Source organism: Hetaerina americana, unplaced genomic scaffold (assembly GCF_022747635.1).
Source record: "Hetaerina americana unplaced genomic scaffold, ioHetAmer1.1.p SCAF_2, whole genome shotgun sequence".
Lineage (NCBI taxonomy): Eukaryota > Metazoa > Arthropoda > Insecta > Odonata > Calopterygidae > Hetaerina > Hetaerina americana.
Genome location: NW_027286763.1, coordinates 13,949,556 through 13,971,636, shown reverse-complemented (window position 1 = coordinate 13,971,636; position 22,081 = coordinate 13,949,556). Strand labels below are relative to the sequence as shown.

Below are 22,081 nucleotides of genomic sequence, written 5' to 3'. Positions count from 1 at the left end.
TTGCTCCTCATCAATATCATTTAAGCTATCTCCATTACAGACGTTTACCATTTGGTGAGAAACTATTAATATCCAACATTTTTCTTTCACCGTGGAATTAAGGGCTATAATGGCTGAACCCATCCCTGCCCCCTCTTCTGCATTATTCTCACATTTGTTTTGTATTTTTGGCAGTAAAGGTGGCCACTCAATATCTAATTGGAATGCATGCAAGTAATCTCTCTATAATTCAAAATCCTCATAAATCATTGTTAACTTTATTTTTGAACTGGTTGTTTCTATTGAACTGAAATGTAACCACTATTTCCTAATCCATTTATTAATCAATAAGCCACCAATCACGCAGCTTAAGAAAATGTAAAAGAAAACAATAGTTAGACTGTGCAACTTTTCATCCACTTCTTTGGCTGGCAATGAATTTCAATTTGAACACAGAATCATAGTCAGTGAGAATCATAAAAAAGTTACAAATATGCAAGTAGAATTTTTTAAGAGTGAATATTAGAGGATAACCTCTAATGGGACTTCCAGTAACAGTTGCCATGATTCACTTCCCTCATTTATGCAGTGTATGGATGGCCCTTTTCAAAAAAATTATTTTATTATTTTTTTGAAGGTATAATAAAAGAGTTAAATCTTTTTGAATGTAAAAATAGATCACACAAAAAAAGGGATTCTTTGGTAAACTTCAATCATGGAATTCACCTTGAAATTTATTAAATATCATTACAAATTTCTGACAATTTCTGGTGCATGGCACTAATTGGATCAGAAAATTATGCTGTAAGTTTGCATGGCTTCTCTGCACTTGGCAGGTTAGATTTTAATCACATTTATATTGATTGGAATACAAGGTCTCAAAATGTTCTCTCTCGAAGGAGAAATCCCTTTCTTGGCTTACAGATGATATCATTCAATCTTGAGAGCATCTGTATTTTGCAGAACATTCCTGCCCTTTCTGCCCATGGTCAACTGCTTCCTGAAGCTCATAGACTATATGCTCATACTTTGGGTTGAATGGGATTATTCTGGAAAGAAAGAGGCATTTGTCATTTCAGTTGTACATCATATCACTTGCCCGTATTACGTTTATGAACAATTTCCATACTCTTCCATTTAGTTTCTGACAATTTTCTCCAAAAGGCTGATCAAAAATTTTCCTAACAAATTATTTAAATCTTTGTTAATTGTTCCCCTCTCTTCAACCTCCTTCTTCTACTTTTAATCCTCCCTTACTCCTACTTTTAATCCCTCCCAGTCCCGACTATATCCTTTAGTTCCCAGCTTCTTGCCCCCTATTTCTCCCCTATTCCCACAAATCCTTCTCTTTTCCCCCCATTACTTTCTTCTTCCCCGATACCTCATTTTATCTTCCTAATGCCTCCTCTATTCCCCACTTTTTCTTTTCCTCCCTGCTATTCTGCCTCTCTTCCTTCCCATTCCTCCTTTCTTCACCCCTATACTCTCCTTTTCCCCTAAAAGTCCTCCTTTTATCTTCCCATCACACTCCTCTCATTACATTCTTCCTTTCCTGTCAAGCTACCTCTGTAACAGCCAGTTTTCCTATTAAAGGCGTCATTTTTTTTAAGTTTTATAATTTTTGCTGTTACCATGATACTGGGAAAATAAGTTGTATTTTAAGTAAGTATCCAACTTGGAATTAATAATTTAATGACAAGGGATCAGGGACTCTAGCCTGAGGTCAGCTATTTTTATTTCTGGCTATGGGAAAATTTAATGAATATTCTTCTTAGTAAAATCTCCTGTCCATGCATGTCACAAACCTAACCAATGTACGTAATTGAACCTAAGGCTGTTTTTAAATCCAATGTTAGGGCTCACCTGATATGAAGCCCCATGCATAACATGAAATTTACATATCAGAGTATGGGGTCTTGTTCCCTATTCTTAGCATGCCATCTGTGGTTTCCCAGAAAGTTCTGGAACTTGGAAATCTCACAGCTTGGGTGAAGGAGAGGGCACCATGAGGCATCCCAGGGAATAGAACCAGGGCTATCTGGTCAATAGCCTACTGGTCCATCCACAAGCCTACACCCACCCATACACACAAATATTCTAAATCTTAGCCTCTTAGAAAAAGCAAGTAAACTGATTGTCTGGTAAAAATTTGTCAAATATTTTCCCAATCAGATCAATATTTGTCGGAGTTAATGACTGAACCCTCACCCACTATGCAGATACTCCACCAAACAGAATTGGGGTAATAAATTTAGCAATGTACATGAATATAAATATACAGGTGACAATAGTGTCTCCAAGGAGAATATTAACAATCTTCCAAATCTGTTCATCAGTACTCATTGGCATTTGGTAATTATGCATGCAAAAGCAAAAGAATCAAAGTGATGTCATCAATGATTTTATAGATCAAAAGATTAAACTTTTGTATTAAGTTATAAATTTAAATAATTGAAAACATTAGCTGGAAAATTTAAAATAAAGTCAAACTTAAATATTGAGTTGCTGAAAATCTCAATGGCAAACAATGCAAAAAAATCTCAGATTTTATGGCTTACTCAGAGCTATTACATGGTCATTTTTTAGGAAAAAATCAAATGAATTTTAAGTGCACTGTGGCCTCTCTGTAATGACTCTAGACTCAATGAAAGTTGTGAGCGAGTGGAAATAATGATCCACTTTGTTTCAATATTCAAGGCTGCACCTAGTTTTTTAGCTTTCAAAGTTTTTGAATGGTCTCATACAAAGATTAGTCATAGATTGTACTGGCTTTAATACAGTGAAAGTGATTCCAGGTGTTCCCCAAGGAAGTGATATCAGACCTCTTTCATTCCTACTTACATTAATGACATTGACTCCGTAGTCATTTGCAAGATACATTTATTTGCCAATGATGCAGTGGTTTACCATGGTATCTGTGATCCTGAGGACAGAGCAGCTTTAGCAGATGACCTTAATGCTATACAATGTGAGTGTGACACTTGGCAGTCATAACTCCACTTAAATAAGTACATAGTGATTAATTTTTGGAAAAGGAGCAGTTACCTCTCAAATTCCGACTGTATCAGGAATGCCAAAATAGAAAGTGTCATCAGTATCAGTATTTCAATCACAGGATTGGCGTACTAAAACCCACCATTCTACTCTATGTATTTAATGTCATTTCCCTCAAGGCCCTATGTATGTACTCATCCCTTGGCCTTCCTTGTGGAATCTTCCCTTCTTCTTTTCCTTATTTTAGTATATTCCTAATCATTTCATTGTGCCTCAATGCGTGTTCAATCCATCTACCTCTTCATTGCTGTAGAGTTCTTCATATGGTCGTGTCCTCTTCTATATGCTTCGTTGCTGCTTACTTTGTCTATCTATTTAATCTTCAGCATTCTCCTCCAGCACCACGTTCCAAAGGCTGCTATTCTTTGTTGGCCAACTTTTCCAATATTCCATGTAGCCGATCCGTAGAGTGCCATGCTCCACACGAACGTTTTGACGACCTGCTTCCTCGTTTGCAATCTTATGTTCTTAGAACATAGTATTTGCCCCTTCTTCATGAATGCGTTTTTATCTTGGGCTATTCTTCGCTTGATGTCGGTCGAACTTCCATCTCATGTTATGCTGCTGCTGCCCAGATAGATGAAGGTTTCCACTTGCTGTAGTTTCACCCCTTGAGTTGTGATATCTGCATTCAGCTTCTCCCTCCCGCACAAAAGGATATTGTTTTCTTCTTGTTGATGTTCATATTATATTCCCGCAGTACTAGGTCCATAGCACTTAGAGTTGCTTGCAGGTCTTCTTGCGTTTACCGTGCCACTACTGCGATGGCATCTGCAATCCGGATCATGTTGATTTCTTCTCCATTTACCTTGACTCCTCTGATACCCAATTCTTGTATTTTTTTATCGCCTCCTCCAGGTATACGTTGAATATTGCTGGCGAGAGGTTGCATCATTGTTTATTTTGGCTTCTATTTTTCTTCCATTTTTCGTTTGCATTGTTGTAACCTGATTCTTGTAGAGGTTATGGATAATTCTAATGTAGTCCAATCCAAGCGCTTATAGTATCTCGAACATCATGTTACATTCGACGTTTACAAAGGCCTTTTCTAAGTCCACGAATGCCACATAAAATAGCTTTTTTTACATGTATAATGTTTTAGGCCAGGACTCTCAAGCTGAGAATTGCCTCTCTCGCTCCTCGGTTTTTCCTGAATCCAAGTTAGTTTTTTGAGAAGTTTCCTTCTATCCTCCCTTCTATTATTCGGCTGGTCATCCGAGGAAGGATTCCTGATGCTTGAGTCACCAGGCTCAATGTTCTGTGTTCTTCGCATTCATCTCCTCTCGGCTTCTCCGGTATTGCAATCATTATACTTTTCTCGAAGTCTTTTGGTATCTTTCCGCTGTCCTAACAATCTTTGATTATTCCAAAGAGGAATCGCCTTCGCTTTGACCCCGAGTGCCTTGATTATTTCTCCGTTTATTTTGTCAACTCCTGGTGCCTTGTTGTTTCTCAGGTCTGCCACGGCTCTCTCGAATACGCTTCTTAATATCCTCTGACCCCGATCGTCTTTACCTATCATGTATTCATCTCTAATTAAGCCATCTTCTAGTGGTTTGGTAGCTCGATAGAGCTTTTCTATTTATTCCTTCCATCTATTTCCGATGTCGTCTTCTTCTATTTGTATTTTTCCATTAGCGGCTCGGATGTTTTGCGCTTCTGTTTTTCTTTCCCCGAATCGCCTCTTCCCTAGTTTATAAGCCATCTCGCTGTTTCCCTTTTTCATACTGTCATTGATTCCCTTCTATCCATTCTTCATTTGCCTTCTTGTACTCTCGTACGACCTGGTTCCGCAACTGTTTATAGAGGTCTTCCTCACTCGCATTTCTTGGAATATTCGTATTTCTTTCTTTGGTCTATGAGGCCCCTTATTTGAACTGTTATCCATGGCTTCTGAGATATTTCCGACTAACTCACAAGGTACTCATCTGCCGCTTTGGTAATTATATTCTTCATTTCTTTCCATCGACTGTCAGTGCTGATATTTTCATTATTTCTTACTATTTCTCTTTCGATGGCCGCGGTGAATTTTTCTCTTGCGTGCTTTTCTTCCATATCTTGGTTTCCATCTGGGTTGTTGTGTCTCTTTCTTCTCTTCTTGTATCGTAGTCTGCTGCCCATGATCACCAGGTTGTGATCGCTATATATATCTGCGCCGGGGTAGATCTTACTCTTCTTAACTTGGGTCTTCTATCTCTTCCTGACAAGGATGTGGTCAATTTGGTATTGTGCTTTGTCTCCAGGCATCTTCTATTTATATTTTCTTCTAGAATGTTGATCGAAGATGGTATTTTCCACTACCATGTTTTTCTCGTTGCAGAATTCTATCAGTTTCCCACGGCGTTTCGTTTTCCCAATCCGAAGTGTCCCACGCTACTTTCTTCTCGCCCCTCGCAGACCACAGCGTCCCAATCTCCCATCACCACGAGTTTTTCCTTCCCTTTTACCGTTCCTAAAACCTCTTCCAGTTGTTGGAATAATTCCTCTTTTTCCTCATTTCAATGGCTGGACGTCGGCATATGCGCCTGTACTATCACTGTATCCTTTAACTTTATCATCAGTATCCTTTCATAATACTGCCAGTAAGATATTATTTTCCTTGCCCTAATAGAATTGCTAAAAGAAATTGCTTACCCCAATAGCTAGCTAATATAAAGTGTAGACTCGATTGAAAACTTAGGGATTACCCTTCCTCACAACCTCTTCTGGGTGAAACATATACAGGAAGTGTGTGGACAAGGTAAAAAAAATTAGAATTAATTAGAAGAGTGCTGGGGAAAATTGATGAATAGGTCAAAGAAAAATGTTATATTTTGCTAGTCAGGCCTCATATGCTGCTAGTATTTCCTCATGAAGTTGGATTGTATGAACTGGAAACTTGGTTGCTGAGGTAAGAGGATAAGCAAAGATTGGACCCTTTTCAGAAGTTGCAATGGAGGAGGGTGGATGAGTGGAATAGATGGGAAAATTGAGAAATTAAGTTCTAGTGATGTGGGAGGAGAGTTTATGAGTGAAATTCAAAGAATGCAGGAAACATGGGTCAGGCCATGTTTAGTCTCAATGGAGTGTTGAATATCATGGTAGAATATTGAATATCAGGGTAAAATATTGGGTAGATGAATTAGAGGCAGGAAAGACAATGTCATGTTGTAGAGAAGAAAGAGAGGCAGGAAGCATATGGATTTGATGCTTAGTTTGGGCAGATTTAAGAGTGTTTATTTATTGTCTTGCTAGGTGGTATTTACAAATGTAGCAGAATATTTGATCCACCAAAAATCTACTTTGACTGGTAAATTAATCTAAGGGGAAGTATTGAATTCATGGATACTTTATCTTTGATGGATTGGAGTGAAAAAGCACAATTAAGACTAGTCATTCTGTACACATGGTGACAACTTTTGCAATAAATTAGTGGTTGTATATATTAATGTAATTAAAATTCATTGGTGCACCATCTCAGAAACTATCAATTATCTGGGTTCCAAAAAATTAATATGAATGTCAGAATGTAGGATGAAGTAATGACTGGCAATACCTCATTATATCCTCATCAAATCACTGCTGAATGCAATTTTTCTTAATATGTCAATTACTTTGACCAATTTGGTCCAAAACACATTCCAGGTAGGTCAAATCTTCCACCTGCTCTAAGTTATAACCTCCTACTATAGTGTTAACTAGGTCTTCCTCTTTTTTGAAAACCTCATAAAATTAATTTGGTTTGCATTAATTCTTGTCCCATACCTATTACACATTTTCTAATGCATTCAGTATCAATTGTCATCCCTTGGCTGATTGGATAACTAAAGCTCAAAACTCGATCATCTAAAAACCTAACTGAGTTGGAAATCCCCGTTGATTTATGTTTAAATCTTAAGATCTTCCATTGCTTTTTTAATCAGTTCCTTCACATAGATGTTGAAAAATATTGTTGATAATGGATACCCCTATCTAACCCTTCATCCTAGCAATGCTCATTCTGACTCTCCAACCTCCACTGACCCCTGAGTAGTCTGAAACATTTTCAGGTTGTAGATAAGTCTCTGTAGTCTACTACTATTTTCTGCAACTCAGTATTTAATTCTACACAATTTACTCCATTGTATGCTTCTTGAAATCTACTTAATTAACTAATTAATACATTCTGGTTGTACACAATGTCCTTCTTTGTTAGTAACTCCATTACTGTCATGGCAACATATGTGCCTCTCCTATTCTTGAAATCAAACTGATCGACCCATGAATAATCATTAGCCCTCTTCTATCTTTCCTCATTGATGATCCTAAGCAGAACTTTATCTGCTTAAAAACTTTTTTTTTTGGAATGAGAACTATAGCTGATCTGATTAAGTTTTCCAGCCATATTCCTCCTTCATAAATGCTACAAATGTCTCCATAAGAAATTCTCCCTCTCTCATTTTCCTAAAACTTTAAGTAGATCATGGGAATGTTGTTCCTCCCAAACTTTGATTTCAATTCCCTTCCTATCTTGCCATAAAGTATGCCCAAGCCTAAGCTATCCTCATCTACCTCATACTCTCTTGCTGTATTTAAGTGTACTGCCTATTATCTTGAACAAATAGTCTCTCTATTTTTTCTATCTCTCTTGAATCTTTGCTAGGTTGATTACTTGATAACTTTCCTTCTGTTTCTATGATAATGTCCATCAATGTTACCTCTTATACACAGACAATGCTTTAATTTTCCTCCACAGTGCACTTAATTTACTCTTGCTCTGTTAACTCCATATCTTCAAACTGCACATTCTGCCATCCTTCTTTCACCCTATTAGTTTCTTGCCTCAGTTTATTTCTAATTCAATAGAATATCTAGATTGAATAAATTCACCATTATGTCATGTGATTTCTAAATGTTCATTTTTCCAAATAAACAGCAAGAACAAGAAAATTAAAAATGAATTACATTACTGCAGGAGAGAACTATATCACTGAATGAGTTTCTATGACCTGTGATATTACAAATAAAATGATTTCAGTTTGATATTAGCTTTATTTCTTTTCCAAAAAGCAGATGAGTGTAATGTCGCCATTGAAAGTTTTTAAAGTTGTGAGGGACGCCATTGTTTACTTCAGACTCGATCCGTCACCTCCCGGGTCCCTATGTAGACAATGACCCTTATATGCGGCGATCTCACCTGTGGAACATCTTGGCGCCCTTGAGGAGGACCCTGGAGGCGGAGAGGTAGTCCGTGGCCTGCTCCGGCTCCTCGCAGGCCACGCGCTGCATGCACCCGTATCCGCCACCGTCGTTGCCCGCCGTGCCGCCCATCAGGTAGGACAGAACCAGCAGGACCTCGGCCTCACTCACCCCCCGGCCCGCGTGGGCCCTGAAGGACTTCACGAAGCCCTCGTCGTCGCTGCGCCGCCACGAACCGTACGAGAAGAGGGCCGCCCCGAGCAGGAGGGCCTTGAGCACCAGCAGGATCACGAGGTTCGTCGCATTTAGGCTCAGCACCTGCAAAGGACATTCGCCGGCGATCAACGGCGCTGGTTCCCTTCCGCGAGTCCCCCTAACCCCCGCACCATTCCCTTCCATGGCTTTGGCTGCTTGCGTCGGACTACGATAGGATAATTACGCCCTTACGCTAATTTCATTCGCTCCCCATCCAATACAGCTCAACTTCCTCCACCTCTGCCACAGTCAAACCTACGAGTACTTTGCTTCATGTTCAAAGATATTCCGTTCTTGATACTTATTATTACTTAATATTCTTCGCTAAGAGATCGCTTCGACCACATTCACCCATTACTTTCTCTATATCTTCCCTTTCCTCTCCGTCTCTCTCTCAAGCCGTTCTCTCGATTCTTCTTTGTACTCCCTCGGTGACTCGACTCTCACCCTTGCTCTCTTAACGTGACCAAATCAATGGGTCGCAGACTTATTTCATACTCTTTATCAACATACCAATCCACCCAAGTACTATTCTTTCTACCCTTACCACGAAAATCCCTAAAATACGCCTTTAGTCAGAATTTTCGCTTCTTATTCTGACTTTTATTAAAGTTTTACTTCCATGCAATAATGTGGGGAGTGGAATAATTTTATTAACTGACGTTTTTGCTACCTTGAACAAACATTCGTTTCCCTATGGTGCACCACATATGTACTCCCTATTATCACACATCGAAGATTTTTTTCGGGGATGATATTCTTGACTGAAATTTATAAACTATATTTTTAATTTTTTTTTTAAATTTGGGTATGAATATTTTCAAAAACTCAAACATTGGTCTTCCTAAAATAGTCAAAATATTTCAAGTAGGGTCGTTTCAGGTTTTGCCCTGGTAGGGGATGAGATTTTTTAATGGAATCTCTTAAAAGTCGTATACCTGTACGAGATATCACTTGCACCCTATTACACTGACAGTTGAAATTCAACTACATTCCACGCGTCGTGTTTTCTTCTTCCTCTCGTAATTTACATGTGCTCGCAGCTGCTAATATGCCATTGGTGATAATGCTTTACACACAAACTCTAAAATCATAGACAGGTTAATTGGATGAAATGAATTCGAATGAAGAATTACGCTGAATTCATTCAATTGGTATTCAACTAACATTGAATATCTCGATTCCAGCTTTGAATCAATATAAATAATAATATTTATTAGTTCTGGAAAATTTCAAAAACAGAAAAATGTATAATAACTGAAACAAACTCAAGTATTGCGGCTGCATAAATAAAATATACGACTGCAATATACCATGAAGTGCATACATAATTTAATTATTAACTAACATAATTCAAATAAAACAATGAAATATTGAAGTTGGCTGGTACAAAAAACAGGGAACGGGTTGACGCGAGTGCTGAAGAGTACTACCTTCCGACTCAAAGTGGCCGGATTCGAATCCCGGATTTGGCAGAATTTTTAAGAGATAACCCGATCCCCTAATTGGGATGCTGTGCGGAGAGTATATCAAGTGGAATACGTCGTACGTCGAATGGGATGTTAACATATGTCACCCCTTGGCGCTTTTCGGAAAGAGTAAGCTAATGCCAACGCCGGGTTCCTCTCAACCCTTTCGCCACTCCCTGAACATCCTCCCTCTACCAAATTATCCACCTCTCCCATCACTATCACATCCACTAACAACGCCCACTAGTAAATAGCATTTGATTCTAGCGACTGTTTCGTACGTCGCCCGCTCCTCCCCCCTCCATGGTTAAGAGTGATACCTAAGTTGGCTGCTCAAGCAGAGCGGGGGGTTTTTAAATTTCGAAGCTTGTTCTCGCTTCGCTAAAATAGTGTTTACTTTTGCTCGGAAGTACATGCATTTGCCATCTTTGCATCCCGTTTACACCACGATTTTCTCACACACTCCCTACCCAAATAAAAGGCGTTAAACTCCACAGTGAAGTCCTCTGACCTAAACTAGATTTGAAACTTTTTTTAATTACATTCAGTGAAATTGCAAGTATTGAAACATGACCGTAAATTATTAGGAGAACGCACGCGAGCGCTTCTAAATTGAAGTTACTTGGTACTGATGGCATTTAACACAGGCTCTGCGGTAGTGTGGATGCGCACGAGAACCTGCACGTGGCCCAGAATTCCTGGAATACTCTACAATATGTAGTCGTACCACCGACGCTAAATCGGGCAATGCCACCTCAAACTTCAAAGATGCGCATTTGAAGATGCGTCGGGTCGGTCCTCGACCGTGATCAGCGAAACTGATAACTACCGCAGCCAAAATTTCATGTAACCTTAAACTAAATGTAGACCTTGGCTTTAAGTGCCACTTCCCTCTTTTATCGTCTACATCCTTGCTTGGATATTTTCAAATTCTAACTTCGAGATCCTTCTTTGTTGTATGGCAATTAAAAACATTTTTTATTCCTGAATATCCTGGTGCATTATACAGTTGTTATGAAGATGGAATATCCAACATCTCTGCGAAGTTTACGAATTCAAAAGCAGAACTGGTACCTAGAGGCCGTAATTGCATCTACTACGCAGTTTTCTGCATGAAGATGTTAGCCTCAGGAGGCGGATATATAGTATTGGCAAGTAGTCCGGAGCGACAGGAAATGGAAGTTGTCCAAATCTTTGGGTTCATACGATAGTGCTATTTTTTTTCTAGGTTTGTGACTTGTATCAGAATGATCACTTGAAAAAATTTAGCATACGTTTATTAAATGGGCATGAGATATCCAAAAGTCAAACGGATCATTGACTTTAGAAAAAATATACGAAATTCCAATTCAACGGCATGAATCTCGTCAGGTGAAACGGCTGGTAAGCTAATGGCCATCTCATTTAGTATATGGCTCGACCATCAAAAAACCGCGACCCACTATATATATATATATATATATATATATATATATATATATATATAGTGGGTCGCGGTAGTCCAGGGGGTAGAGCGTTGGACTACTGACCGGAGGGTCCCGGGTTCGATTCCTGGGCAAGGCACTCTGGGCACCTGCAGCACCACCCACCATGTAATTTTTCGGGTACCAGATCTTCCTGGGAAACCATTACGGAAAGGATCTGGTCTCTCTGCCCTGTGTGAATTTCACGTAAAAATACGTACGTATATATAAACGCATAAGCATTCAGTACCTCATCGGTAAATATTAATATTCTAACTTTTTCTCTAATATGGGGCGACGTTCCCGAACAGTATAATAGTGCAATCAAATCGTAAGACTCGGTAGGAGCGTGATGGTGCTTCCCGTGGCGCCCACCTGGGTGTCCCCAGTGGTGCGGGTGATCAGCTCCCGGGCGATTTCGATTAGAAGGGAGCGGGGAGAGCCTCTGACGGCCAGCCTCCCGTCCGGCAGCACCGAGTTCGACTCTCCTGTTCCCACCCTCACGGTGGATGGCATAGGGTTGGCTTCCGCGCAGAGTACCGCGAGGCACGCTAAGGCCGCCAGGGCCAGGAAGGCTCGCTCAAGCGCCACCATTGCCGCCGCCGACTAAGAGGGTTACGCGGGTCTGCGATTTACCTGGATCGCTGGAAGAAAAATTTCTGGGTTAATACGGAGTAAATAAATATTATTATATAGTATTATATAGCGGTTATAGAATTTCTCGGAAAAGTTTTAAATTGAAAAAGCTAGAAATGAGCATTAGTAAAATGGGCTACTTAAAGTTTTAAGGTGCTGTCCATTCCCCTTTCCACAGAAAATGGAGTTTGAGTCATTTATCTTGACTTGCAAAACCTTCCCTACTTCTACATTTCAAAGCATTTTTTCCCCACACAACATTATAACATATCCATTACCTGTGAGAAGTTGGTAATTTCTAACCCCTATTGCCTGTTTTACTTCTTGAACTTTTCTTCTTATTTCCCTCTCCCTATATCCCTTTCCGGAGACTAAAACCTTGACGCGGTGTAATGGATTGTGCGCTCTGATGAGAGCTGTGCTGACGGAAGAAATGATAAGTTCTCCTGATAGAGTCACCAATTTCAGATAGGTCGAAAGGAATGGACTTAAGTCCTGGTGACGTTTCTACTTCATTGAGCCGGTTGTAAAGGCATTATTATGGTTAGGCACAAATTTGGGAGCAATGTGATTCATTGGTCCAGTTTCCCGGGAGAGGATGTCGATGGATTCAATTTTAATGAGGTGCAGCGTCTGATTCCCAAAGATAAAACAGGGAAGACGGTATAGTAAATAGAACATAGAAGAATTAAACGGAAAAAAAGGCAGGAGTATCAGCAGACTATAGAGAAAACCATGAATGACGGAAGGGAGCTGGTTGCTAGAGAGAAAAAATGGGAAAATATCAAAAAAGGGATATCGAAAATTGCAAACGAGAGAAAATTATGGAGAAATGTAGACACAAATTAGGTTAAAGAATAAAAAGAGTTGGGTGACTCAACGGGCGAGACAAGCGTGGTGGATGACGCAGTGCGAGGGCATTGAAATTTTGAAAAGAAAGAGTGAAATGTGTGCGCTGAGCTGGAAAGTAGAAGCACTGTCATGAATAAAAAAGGAAAAGTTGTTGTAAACAATGTCAGATAATTAAGGGAAAATATTAATTGAGCCCAGAAAGATTGAAGAGAAATGAATTAAATACTGCTACGGTGTAATTATTCGTTTATTAGACCAGCAAGGTTAGATAAAGAAAAAGAATATGACGTAGATGAAGATAGCTTAGGTCGAGGCATACTAGGTGGCAAAATCCAAAAAGGCATTTAAGAACTTTTATTTAGACAAGATCGTGAGGGTAGATAACATAACCGTGCAACTATTTCAGGATTTAGGAAGTCACGGGAAGAAAATTTTGCATACACTAATTCGTAGTATTTACGAGGGAAGAATTTGGTCAGAATATTTGGTCAGAACTTTCTTAGTTCCTATCCCAAAAAAGGGAAAGGCAGCCATATGTGAGGATTGTACGTAGACTAATAACTTTTCTTTCGCAGGCAGATAAAGTTCTGCTTAGGATCATCATTAAGGGAAGGTAGAGGAGAGCTAATTATTACTTAGCTGACGATCAGTTGGGGTTCAGGGAGGCACGCGTGTGGTTAAAGCATTAATTAGGTCACTAATAGAGTGGAGCGTAAAATATTGCATACAAGAATGTACTTTTTTTAAATTTATAAAGGCTTTGATATAGTTAATTTTTTAGAAATTAATTATTTAATTTCAGAAAATAAGAGTAGATTAGAGGGATAGGCGACTCAGCGTTTGGACTGGAGATGGTATAGACTGAATATATTAAATAATATTTCCTTAAGCCGTACAGAGTTTTCTTGTGCCGTACTGAGCAGCAGAGGCAAATTTCTCGCAGTCGTTATCAAGAGAAATCCTTGCTAAGAGAATGTATCTTTCAGGATCAGGCTTAACTTCATTTTATATATCCATCAAATGAAATGGAGAACGCATTTTTCCATAAACTTTAATTCTGTGAAAAAGGACGTTCTCTCTCTAATTTGATGGCTTGCCAAGAGAAATTGACATCAGTAGAACAGGAGACTCAGAAGAGGACCGAAAAAGTTATAATAGGGTCTTTAAATGTTAGGACTCTTGCATTCTCGACCCTTTCCGTGTCGCAAATGCTTAGTTGACACCACATTTCAAGACTACGGAATTGTTTTTTGATGTATTAGTTATAAAATTGCTAACATTGATTCTTATATCATCTCTACAAAGTTCATCTCAAAAGAATTATTTAAATTGTGTCCATCAATCAATTTTTCATTCGGAAAAATAAATTGGGAAGTCGGATCACTCTCTTTTGCGATATATTTGAATATTCACATGATTATAACTGAAATATATCATATTATTTTTGCGGAGGAATTTAAAAATAAACAATTCAATAGAAATACAATTATCCAGACAATTTTTTTATGACTCGTACGTGGTTCATTATGTTTTACGGGAGCTCCAATTTATTTTTTTCAAATTGAAAAGAACCTCGGAAAACAAATGGAAAACTGACTCTCGGACGCCAGCGTACGGGGTGTTTTTCAAAGAAAACGTTCCCGAGGTTGTATTCTGAGACTCGACGCTGGGACATCGTTTGCCCTTGAATGCGTCGTCATTAATCACGGTGACACTCCCGCACACCTGGCTCTACGGCTGACGCGCCTTACGGTCTCGTCAACTCCGGCAGTCAATCACTCGCCCGCGGCCGAATCATCCAGAAAGCATAATAATCCCAAAATGAAGGAAAGCGGAGGGAAATGGGGGAACCAACTGCTTATGCGTAAGAACCCAGGGATTATTCACTTTATTTTGAATCGGATTGACTGCTAGAATTAAATTTTCTTTTCAAACAGGCAGATGAGATTTAGCACAGCAAGTGCAAGCATTTAGCAAGCAACGAGTTTAATACCACACCATTTGATAATCTGTCCTCAAGGTAAAATATTTTTATGAAAAAAGGTAGCAGTACCGCGACACGATTGGAAGAATTAGGATTGGAGCCACTAGTTGACTGTAGGTTTAAAATTAAATTTACTGTGTTAATTTTTGGCAGCTCACTTATTCAAGCATTTTGAAGACATTACATGACCCGACTTACTATGGTAGATCAGATGACGTCTGTAAAATCAGGGATATAGATGTTTAAACAGATATATTTAAAATGTCATTTTCCTTGTAAGATTATAGATGAAAATGTATATGATCGCAGGCGCGAAGGAAAGAATTAGTATTGGTAGGATATGCATTTCTTCGATATCCTGCATCAATTTTAAACAAGCCCATCTTTATAAAATTGCTCCTGTGGATTTATAACACTGAATGATTTGAATTTATGTTTCCTTTTATTGAATATTCTTGCATATAAGTACCTTCCTCCGTTACATTAACTTAGATCCAGTGCATGATCGTACTGATATTTGTATAGAGGTATAATAATTGGAATTGTGCGTACATTGCTGGTGACCTGCACCTCCTGCCAAACTCCCTTGCGGCGACTTGCAGGGTATTACGTAGATGTAGACGAAGGCATTTCCTTTCTGGATGCTTTCCAGTGTGTGAGATAGTTATGTATAAATTTTGTCTCCATAAATACTGCGGACTATTTTCTCATTATTTCTATGACACCATTTTCTCCCTTCTTTACATTTTCCAACAATATCCTTATCATTATGTGTGATTAGCTGAATATTTCCAAGAATATATAGACAAATTTCGAGCTTTTAAGGTCGTCTATAGGACAAAATTCCTAATATTAAATTTATTTGGATTGCTTATTTGGGTTTTACGTCTTGGATAGATTAATTGGCAATTAGATATGGATGGAAAATCATCTTAGTAATTATATGAGGATGGCAAAAAATTACTTCAGCGAAGGAGTGAAATGAGCAAATCAATTCGTGTCACATGAAAAAAATCATTTATTCACTTAGGCTTTTTATAAAAATTATATTTTATCTATTCAGTAACTCATTAGTGCTTATTGTGCAGGTTTATTTCTCAGTATTCCATAACACACTTGACAGGTTTACAACGATGCCAAAAAAAATGATCACGTTCACCAATGGCGAATAGCACCGATGGATCACGCCAGCTAGCCGTGGACTAAGCAAGTGACAATTATTACCAAGACCGTCAGCATCGTATCGAACTGTAAGAATTCTGAGAGCTTCGGTGAATAATGAGGCCCCATATCGCTCTCAAGAGCATCCACACTATCAATGACTAGCAAAAACGAAATATGACAACATAAAAACAATAATCGGCAATAGTTACACTCAGAAAATCCAGCATCAGTTTTAAATAGTACCTTGTAAAACTACCAATACAAAAATGGTGTTTTCGCGTCTTCTCAATCACGGACTCAACTTTGATAGATTTATATTTGAGGAATTAGAGGATTTTTCAAGGCATTGTCATCAGTACAAGCGTGATAAATATAAATTGCGCAGTAAAAAATACATTGTGCCTAACCTGTGAAAAAATCTATTAAAAGCCATATTCGTCCTGGTGTACCATTTGGGTGAAAAACACTTCACTCAAATGGCCCTTAAATAAAAGGCAAAAATTCGCGTTTAGGGATTAAAGTGCACTACCTCCGCATTTTGATTTAGACGGTTCTCAGGGGATGCAACGCGTTGGGTGATTTTAACGAGCGAATGAGGCATTGCATTAGTTTTCTCGATGGTGGACGGCGATTCGACTGGATATGGTAAGACGTAGGGAAGGTACTTCACAAGATATTGTCGGAGTGTACTCACAGTTTGGGTTTGCTGAGCAGCGCTGCTCTCTCGTCTAGTGGTAGCAGGAGAGCTCTTCCTTTCCACGCAGCCGAATGAGTGACTGTCGCACACAGCGGGTGGAGAGAGGAGGTGATGTCCGGCTGGAGCGGTCACTCCGAATTCCAGGGCCGGAGAGACGCCTCCCTTAATGGATTTCGCCTATATACGAGAGCCGTGACGACAGGAGTACAAAAGCCTCTCGACCGGAGCAGGCACACCCTCAATCATTCACTGAAACCCGAACGCTAAATTAGATTTTTACGTTTTTCTAGGGTCACTTTGAGCGATATGCCGTTTCCTTGAACTGGAGTCCCGAGAGTTAGCTCCTAGGGGCCAACCGAGATTTCCTTGAGTGATTAGGGCTTCTGACAGAAGTGTTTTTGAGTGCTCGAAGAGTTGACGCTATTTGACGTCTTCCCTCTCATGCCGCGCCTTCCTTTTTCCGCCGCTGACCCGGGAATGCCGTCTGTCGCGACCCTTCGCTCCCGTGAATGCGACTGCTCGCCCTGCAAACTACCCCCTTTAAGTAGCCGAAGGCGACCACCCCACCGTGACGAAGGGTGGCCCTCGAGTTGAAACAGTGAGTGCATCGATCTGTTTGCAGAACGCAATTTTCCGCCACCCCTTGCCATACACACGCACCGGCGACGCCCCCGGAGAGCAGGTCAGGAGGATGGTCCCTTCCACCCTCCAAAGAGAGGAGAGAACAGAGCCCCTACCTCTCTTCACTTTCTCTACCCTTTGTGTTTGTCAAATTGAGCCCTTCGAAGGGCTTGCATAAGAGAGCCAAAGCCTTTATGACCGCAACGCTCAGATTCCGAACGTCAACTGTAATAGGGACTGTAATAGTAACTGAAGGGACGAATCTGAATATGAGCACGCTATTTAAGCTACTTAAGTATATAAATTCACTTACTGTTGATTTCACGGGTGCCTTGTTGGGGAGTATGGGTATATTCTCTTGCGAAGGTCTTGTGGCAAACAGTTCGGCGCCACTTTCACCGTTTCTGGGTATCGCGATTCAATTGTCGCATGGTTTGGGTTTTCCACGCCCGGTAAGCATACACGGTCTGTCCCAAAAATAAGTAGAAAAAATCTGGGGAAAAATATATTGCAGATCACAGTAAAAAATTGATGAAATTCTTCATAAGAGCACCCTTCTGTATCTACACACCAATGCCAGTGCCTCCGCCCGTTGTGGTATGCTTCCTCTAAGGCATCGACAGGACTCTAGTTCAGGCACCTCGTCATGGCCTCTTTGCCATAATCCAGGGGTCCAAAATGGTACTCAAAGGGGTTATACTCGGGCCGTACTAAAATTCTCATGTTTTGTCACCAGTAACCACGTATTCTGAACAATTTGGGTCATTTTCACAGTGGTCCAAGAGGTCCAAGGCAAGATTGCCACACAAGCAATCTTCTAATAGCACCTTGGGGACCATCTTGGCACACCTTTCTCATGGCTAACTCTTCAGTAAGAATGCTCCGTGGTTTTCTGAATATTGCACTCGAAGGTGACCACCAATATAACTGCAGCTGCAAATCTTCTGACAGCACACAAGAGAGAACTGCTTGAGCTGCGAAGTTCCGATCGGAACCAAAATGTAATTTTTGGTTTGAAACATATTTTTGACTTACAGGATTTGGGGTTTGAAGTCTGGGGAAAATAATACTTATTACTGGAGTTCAACAGAAAGTTCATTAGGAAGGTACCTATTGTCTGTTTGAGTGAAGCAAATAGGTCGGCCAAGGGATGTTGAGTTGGACACCCATGCTAAAAAATTCTGAACACATCCCTTAAAAAAGTACATTTACAGGATTCCCTAAGGAATTTTTTACAGATTCCTTAAAATATCGAAACAGTTTTCACCGAAATTTCAGCAAAATTCCTTAACATATTGTGAAGAGATTCCTTAGGGTGTTCTATCTTCCCTGAATTACCAAAGATAAGCCAGGAAAAAAAAATTTGAACCAGAAGAGATCCAAGAGAGACACAAGAAATATATGGAAAAACTTCATGACTAAGGTATTAGGCCAACAAGTTTAGGCATTGAAAGAGAAAGACTTTAGACATTGCATGACTTAGACGAGAACATCCTAGGCCCAGGCTTACTCAATGCCAATAAAAAAATATCATTAAGGGAATTTACATCTAATTAGGCCGTGGGGGCAGACAGCATTCCTGCGGAGTTACAGAACGGTTCAGGTAAATTTGGGAGGAAGAGTTTTTATGGACTAATTCGACGCATTTATGAGGAAGGCATTTGGGCGGTAGACCGCCAAATTCGCGTTAGTTCTCATATCAAAACAGGTAAAGGCTACATCATCTGAGGACCACGGAACAATAAGTTTGGTATACCGCATAGCTAAAGTTGTTTTCAGGACCATCAGCAAGAGGATGGAGAGTAGAAAAAAGATTACTTAGGGGATCATCAGTTTAGGTTCATGAAGGGGAGATGCACGCGTGATGCCATTTTAGCATTGAGGTCACTTATAAAGAGGAATATAGATGTTTATTCGTAACATGTACATATCTCAGACTGCTGAGGTGCGAGTCGGGGATGCAGTTCGGATAGGCAGTGTTCAAAAGAGGATTAAGGTAGGGTTGTCCATTGTCGCGTATGCTATTCGGCGTATATGTTGAGGAAATCGCTTAAGAGAAATGGGAAGACAGGGAAACAGGAATAAAAGTCGGAAGGGAATGCATAAAATCATTTTGATTTGGCGACGATCATGCTTTAGCCTGTCAGTTGCGTGGGATTACACAGTTCATTGGAAAGTGAGGGCGATAGACATGGGATCAGAATAAATGTGAACAAAACAAAGGTGTTATTTCGAGAAAGAGAAAGGCTGAATTAAATATTAAAGTAGGAGTATATAGAGTAAAGCAGGTGGAACAGTTTACGTATCTCGGAAGTTTTTGGACCAAGATGGTCGAGGTAGTAGGGATATAAGGGGGGGAGATGCGTTAGGCAAAGAGGCTTTCACAAGGAGGAAGACTTTGATGACATGGACGTTATGTTAAGAAAGCCCCATTAAAACTTTGATATAGAGCGTGGTTATGTACTGCAAGAAAATATGATCAGTGAAGTAGGACGATAGGTGTGGATTAGTGACTTCTAAGATGCGGGTAAGGAGAAGGATAGAGAAGGTGAACTGGACAGAAAGGAAAGCAAACTAGAAAGTGCTAGACATGCAGGGGGAGGCGAGGTGATGGGAGGGAGACAGAAAAACTGGATGCAGAGCAATGTGATTTGCGATTGGATGTTGAAGACTGTGATAGAGAGGAGAATGTTTGACAAATGAGGAAGGAGCAGGAGTAGGACAGGGATATTGGACAGAATGAAGAGAGGAAGGATGTATACGAGGTCTGTTCAAAAAGCATCGTGGATTTTGAATTTCCGCAGGTTGCGCATATTTAATTTTCGATTTTTTGTGGCGCTATGTTGGCACTTATGCCTCTCACTCATGCCGAAAAGTTTGGTCATTTTGAATGCTCAGTTAATTCTTGACAGCTGGTTTGTTTGGACGTGTTTTGGCTTGTCTTTGGCTTGCCTGTTCCAAAAAATGGTTCAAAGAATCTGTCGAAGGGCGTGCCGGACGCCCGAGCACGTCAACAACAGACAAAAAAATTGATGAAGTGAAGAAAATAGTATTGGTCAATCGTCAAATCACCGTTAGAGAAGTCGCTGAGGGCCTAAATATATCGACTGGATCGTGCCATTCGATTTTGATCAATGATTTGGGCATGACACCGGTCGCCGCGACATTTGTAAAAAAATTGCTCAATTTCGACCAAAACAGCAACGCACTAACATTGCTAATGAGTTGTTGGACTCGGACCCAAATTTGCTCCAGAGGGTCATGACTGGTGACCAATCATGGGTTTATTGGTTATGACGTGGAAACTAAAGCTCCATTATCCCAATGGAACCTGCAGCACGAGCCGAGACCGAAAAAAGCGCGCCAAGCTCGTTCGAATGTGAAAGTTTTGCTTACAGTTTTCTTTGATTTTTGCTTTGGCCAGAAACAAAATACTAATGCCGCAGCCACCGTATGCCCCAGAACTGGCCCCAGTGACTTTTTCCCGAAAATGAAGAGGTTCATGAAAGGACGACGCTACGCTACGATTGACGAGATAAAGACTGCGTCGAAGGAGGAGCTGAACAAGATCACAAAAAATGATTTTTCGAGGTGCTTGGAGGATTTGAAAAAACGTTGGCACAAGTGTATAATATTTAATGAGGATTACTTTGAAGGGGACAAAATAGATATTCGTGAATAAATAAATAATTTTTGAAAAAACACAAAAGTCACAGTACTTTTTGAACAGACCATGTATAGAGTTTAAGAGCGACTTATTGTAGAAAAGTATGTTGGTTTGTGTTTTTTAAGAGCTACGTAGGAGTTGTCGTTGTACCATTTGATAGCTGGCACCCATCCAAAACCTACCTCAACCGGTACATTGCCTATGTAATGTTTCAAATTCTCGTATGACTAAGGAGAATGCACCGAAACTTGCCTGCATGCAGCAGCATCTTCCACCTTAATTCTGCCCCGTATTTAACCTCTGCGATAATTGAATCATTACGCTCAGGAAGGACGGCACCTCTCCGCATTTCTCTCCGATAAATTTTATGACATGTTTGATACGTCGAGGGTATCTAAATTTTCGTGCCTTAGTTTCTGTGTATTACCTACAATGTGTCTGGAACAATGAGAGTGAAATACATCTAGCGCAAGTCGATGTGTGTTGGGTCGATGACTGAATTTAGCCGAATAGAAATATATATTTAGTAAAATCATAAAGGAAAGTTTAAAAATTTTTATTTTGATTGGGAATTGGGAGACCCATTTAATGATGACTCTTTTGTACAATTGTGGGTTAAAATAAAGTTATAATGACATCAAAGAGACCTCATCATAGGAATGAAAGATAAAATCTGGCACATTCCACGACATACACATTAGTAATCAAAGATTATTTATTAATTTCCTTGCTAATTTGGCAAATTTAGCCTTGCGCACAAACGCATCGTATATATATATATATATATATATATATATATATATATATATATATATATATATATATATATATATACATACAAACGTGTGGGTGTATGTTTTTTTATATATCATACAAACAAACATGAACACAAAGCCCCCGTGCAGGAATTAATTTCCTTTGAGAGGGCACGCGCCTCGATCTACATCTACTTAATACCCCGCAAGCCACCGCAAGGGCGTGTGACGGGAGCGGTTAGGACACCTCCCGTATTTAAGAAAGAAAATAACCGAATGCAAAAGCCACAAATTTATACTACCCGCAAACAAAACATGGCATACACTC

General features: G+C 39.8%; 1 protein-coding gene across 1 annotated transcript; it reads right to left on the bottom strand.

Annotated features, from left to right (window-relative positions):
• Positions 1 to 913: 913 nt before the first annotated feature.
• Positions 914 to 11,971, bottom strand: LOC139687573 (uncharacterized). Its single transcript, XM_071584788.1, has 4 exons — positions 11,753 to 11,971; positions 8,423 to 8,508; positions 8,189 to 8,380; positions 914 to 1,028 (listed from the first exon to the last, which is right to left on the bottom strand). Exons 1-4 carry the CDS (start codon positions 11,969 to 11,971, stop codon positions 914 to 916), a joined length of 612 nt encoding a protein of 203 aa, XP_071440889.1.
• Positions 11,972 to 22,081: the final 10,110 nt, after the last annotated feature.

What these genes read in the sequence shown, in the direction of transcription:
- LOC139687573 (XM_071584788.1), bottom strand. Translation starts at nt 11,971, where the DNA reads ATGGTGGCGCTTGAGCGAGCCTTCCTGGCCCTGGCGGCCTTAGCGTGC. An exon ending in GCACCACTGGGGACACCCAG is followed by an intron (nt 8,509 to 11,752) that starts GTGGGCGCCACG and finishes TGTCCTTTGCAG; the next exon opens with GTGCTGAGCCTAAATGCGAC. An exon ending in GGCGCCAAGATGTTCCACAG is followed by an intron (nt 1,029 to 8,188) that starts GTGAGATCGCCG and finishes CTTTCTTTCCAG; the next exon opens with AATAATCCCATTCAACCCAA.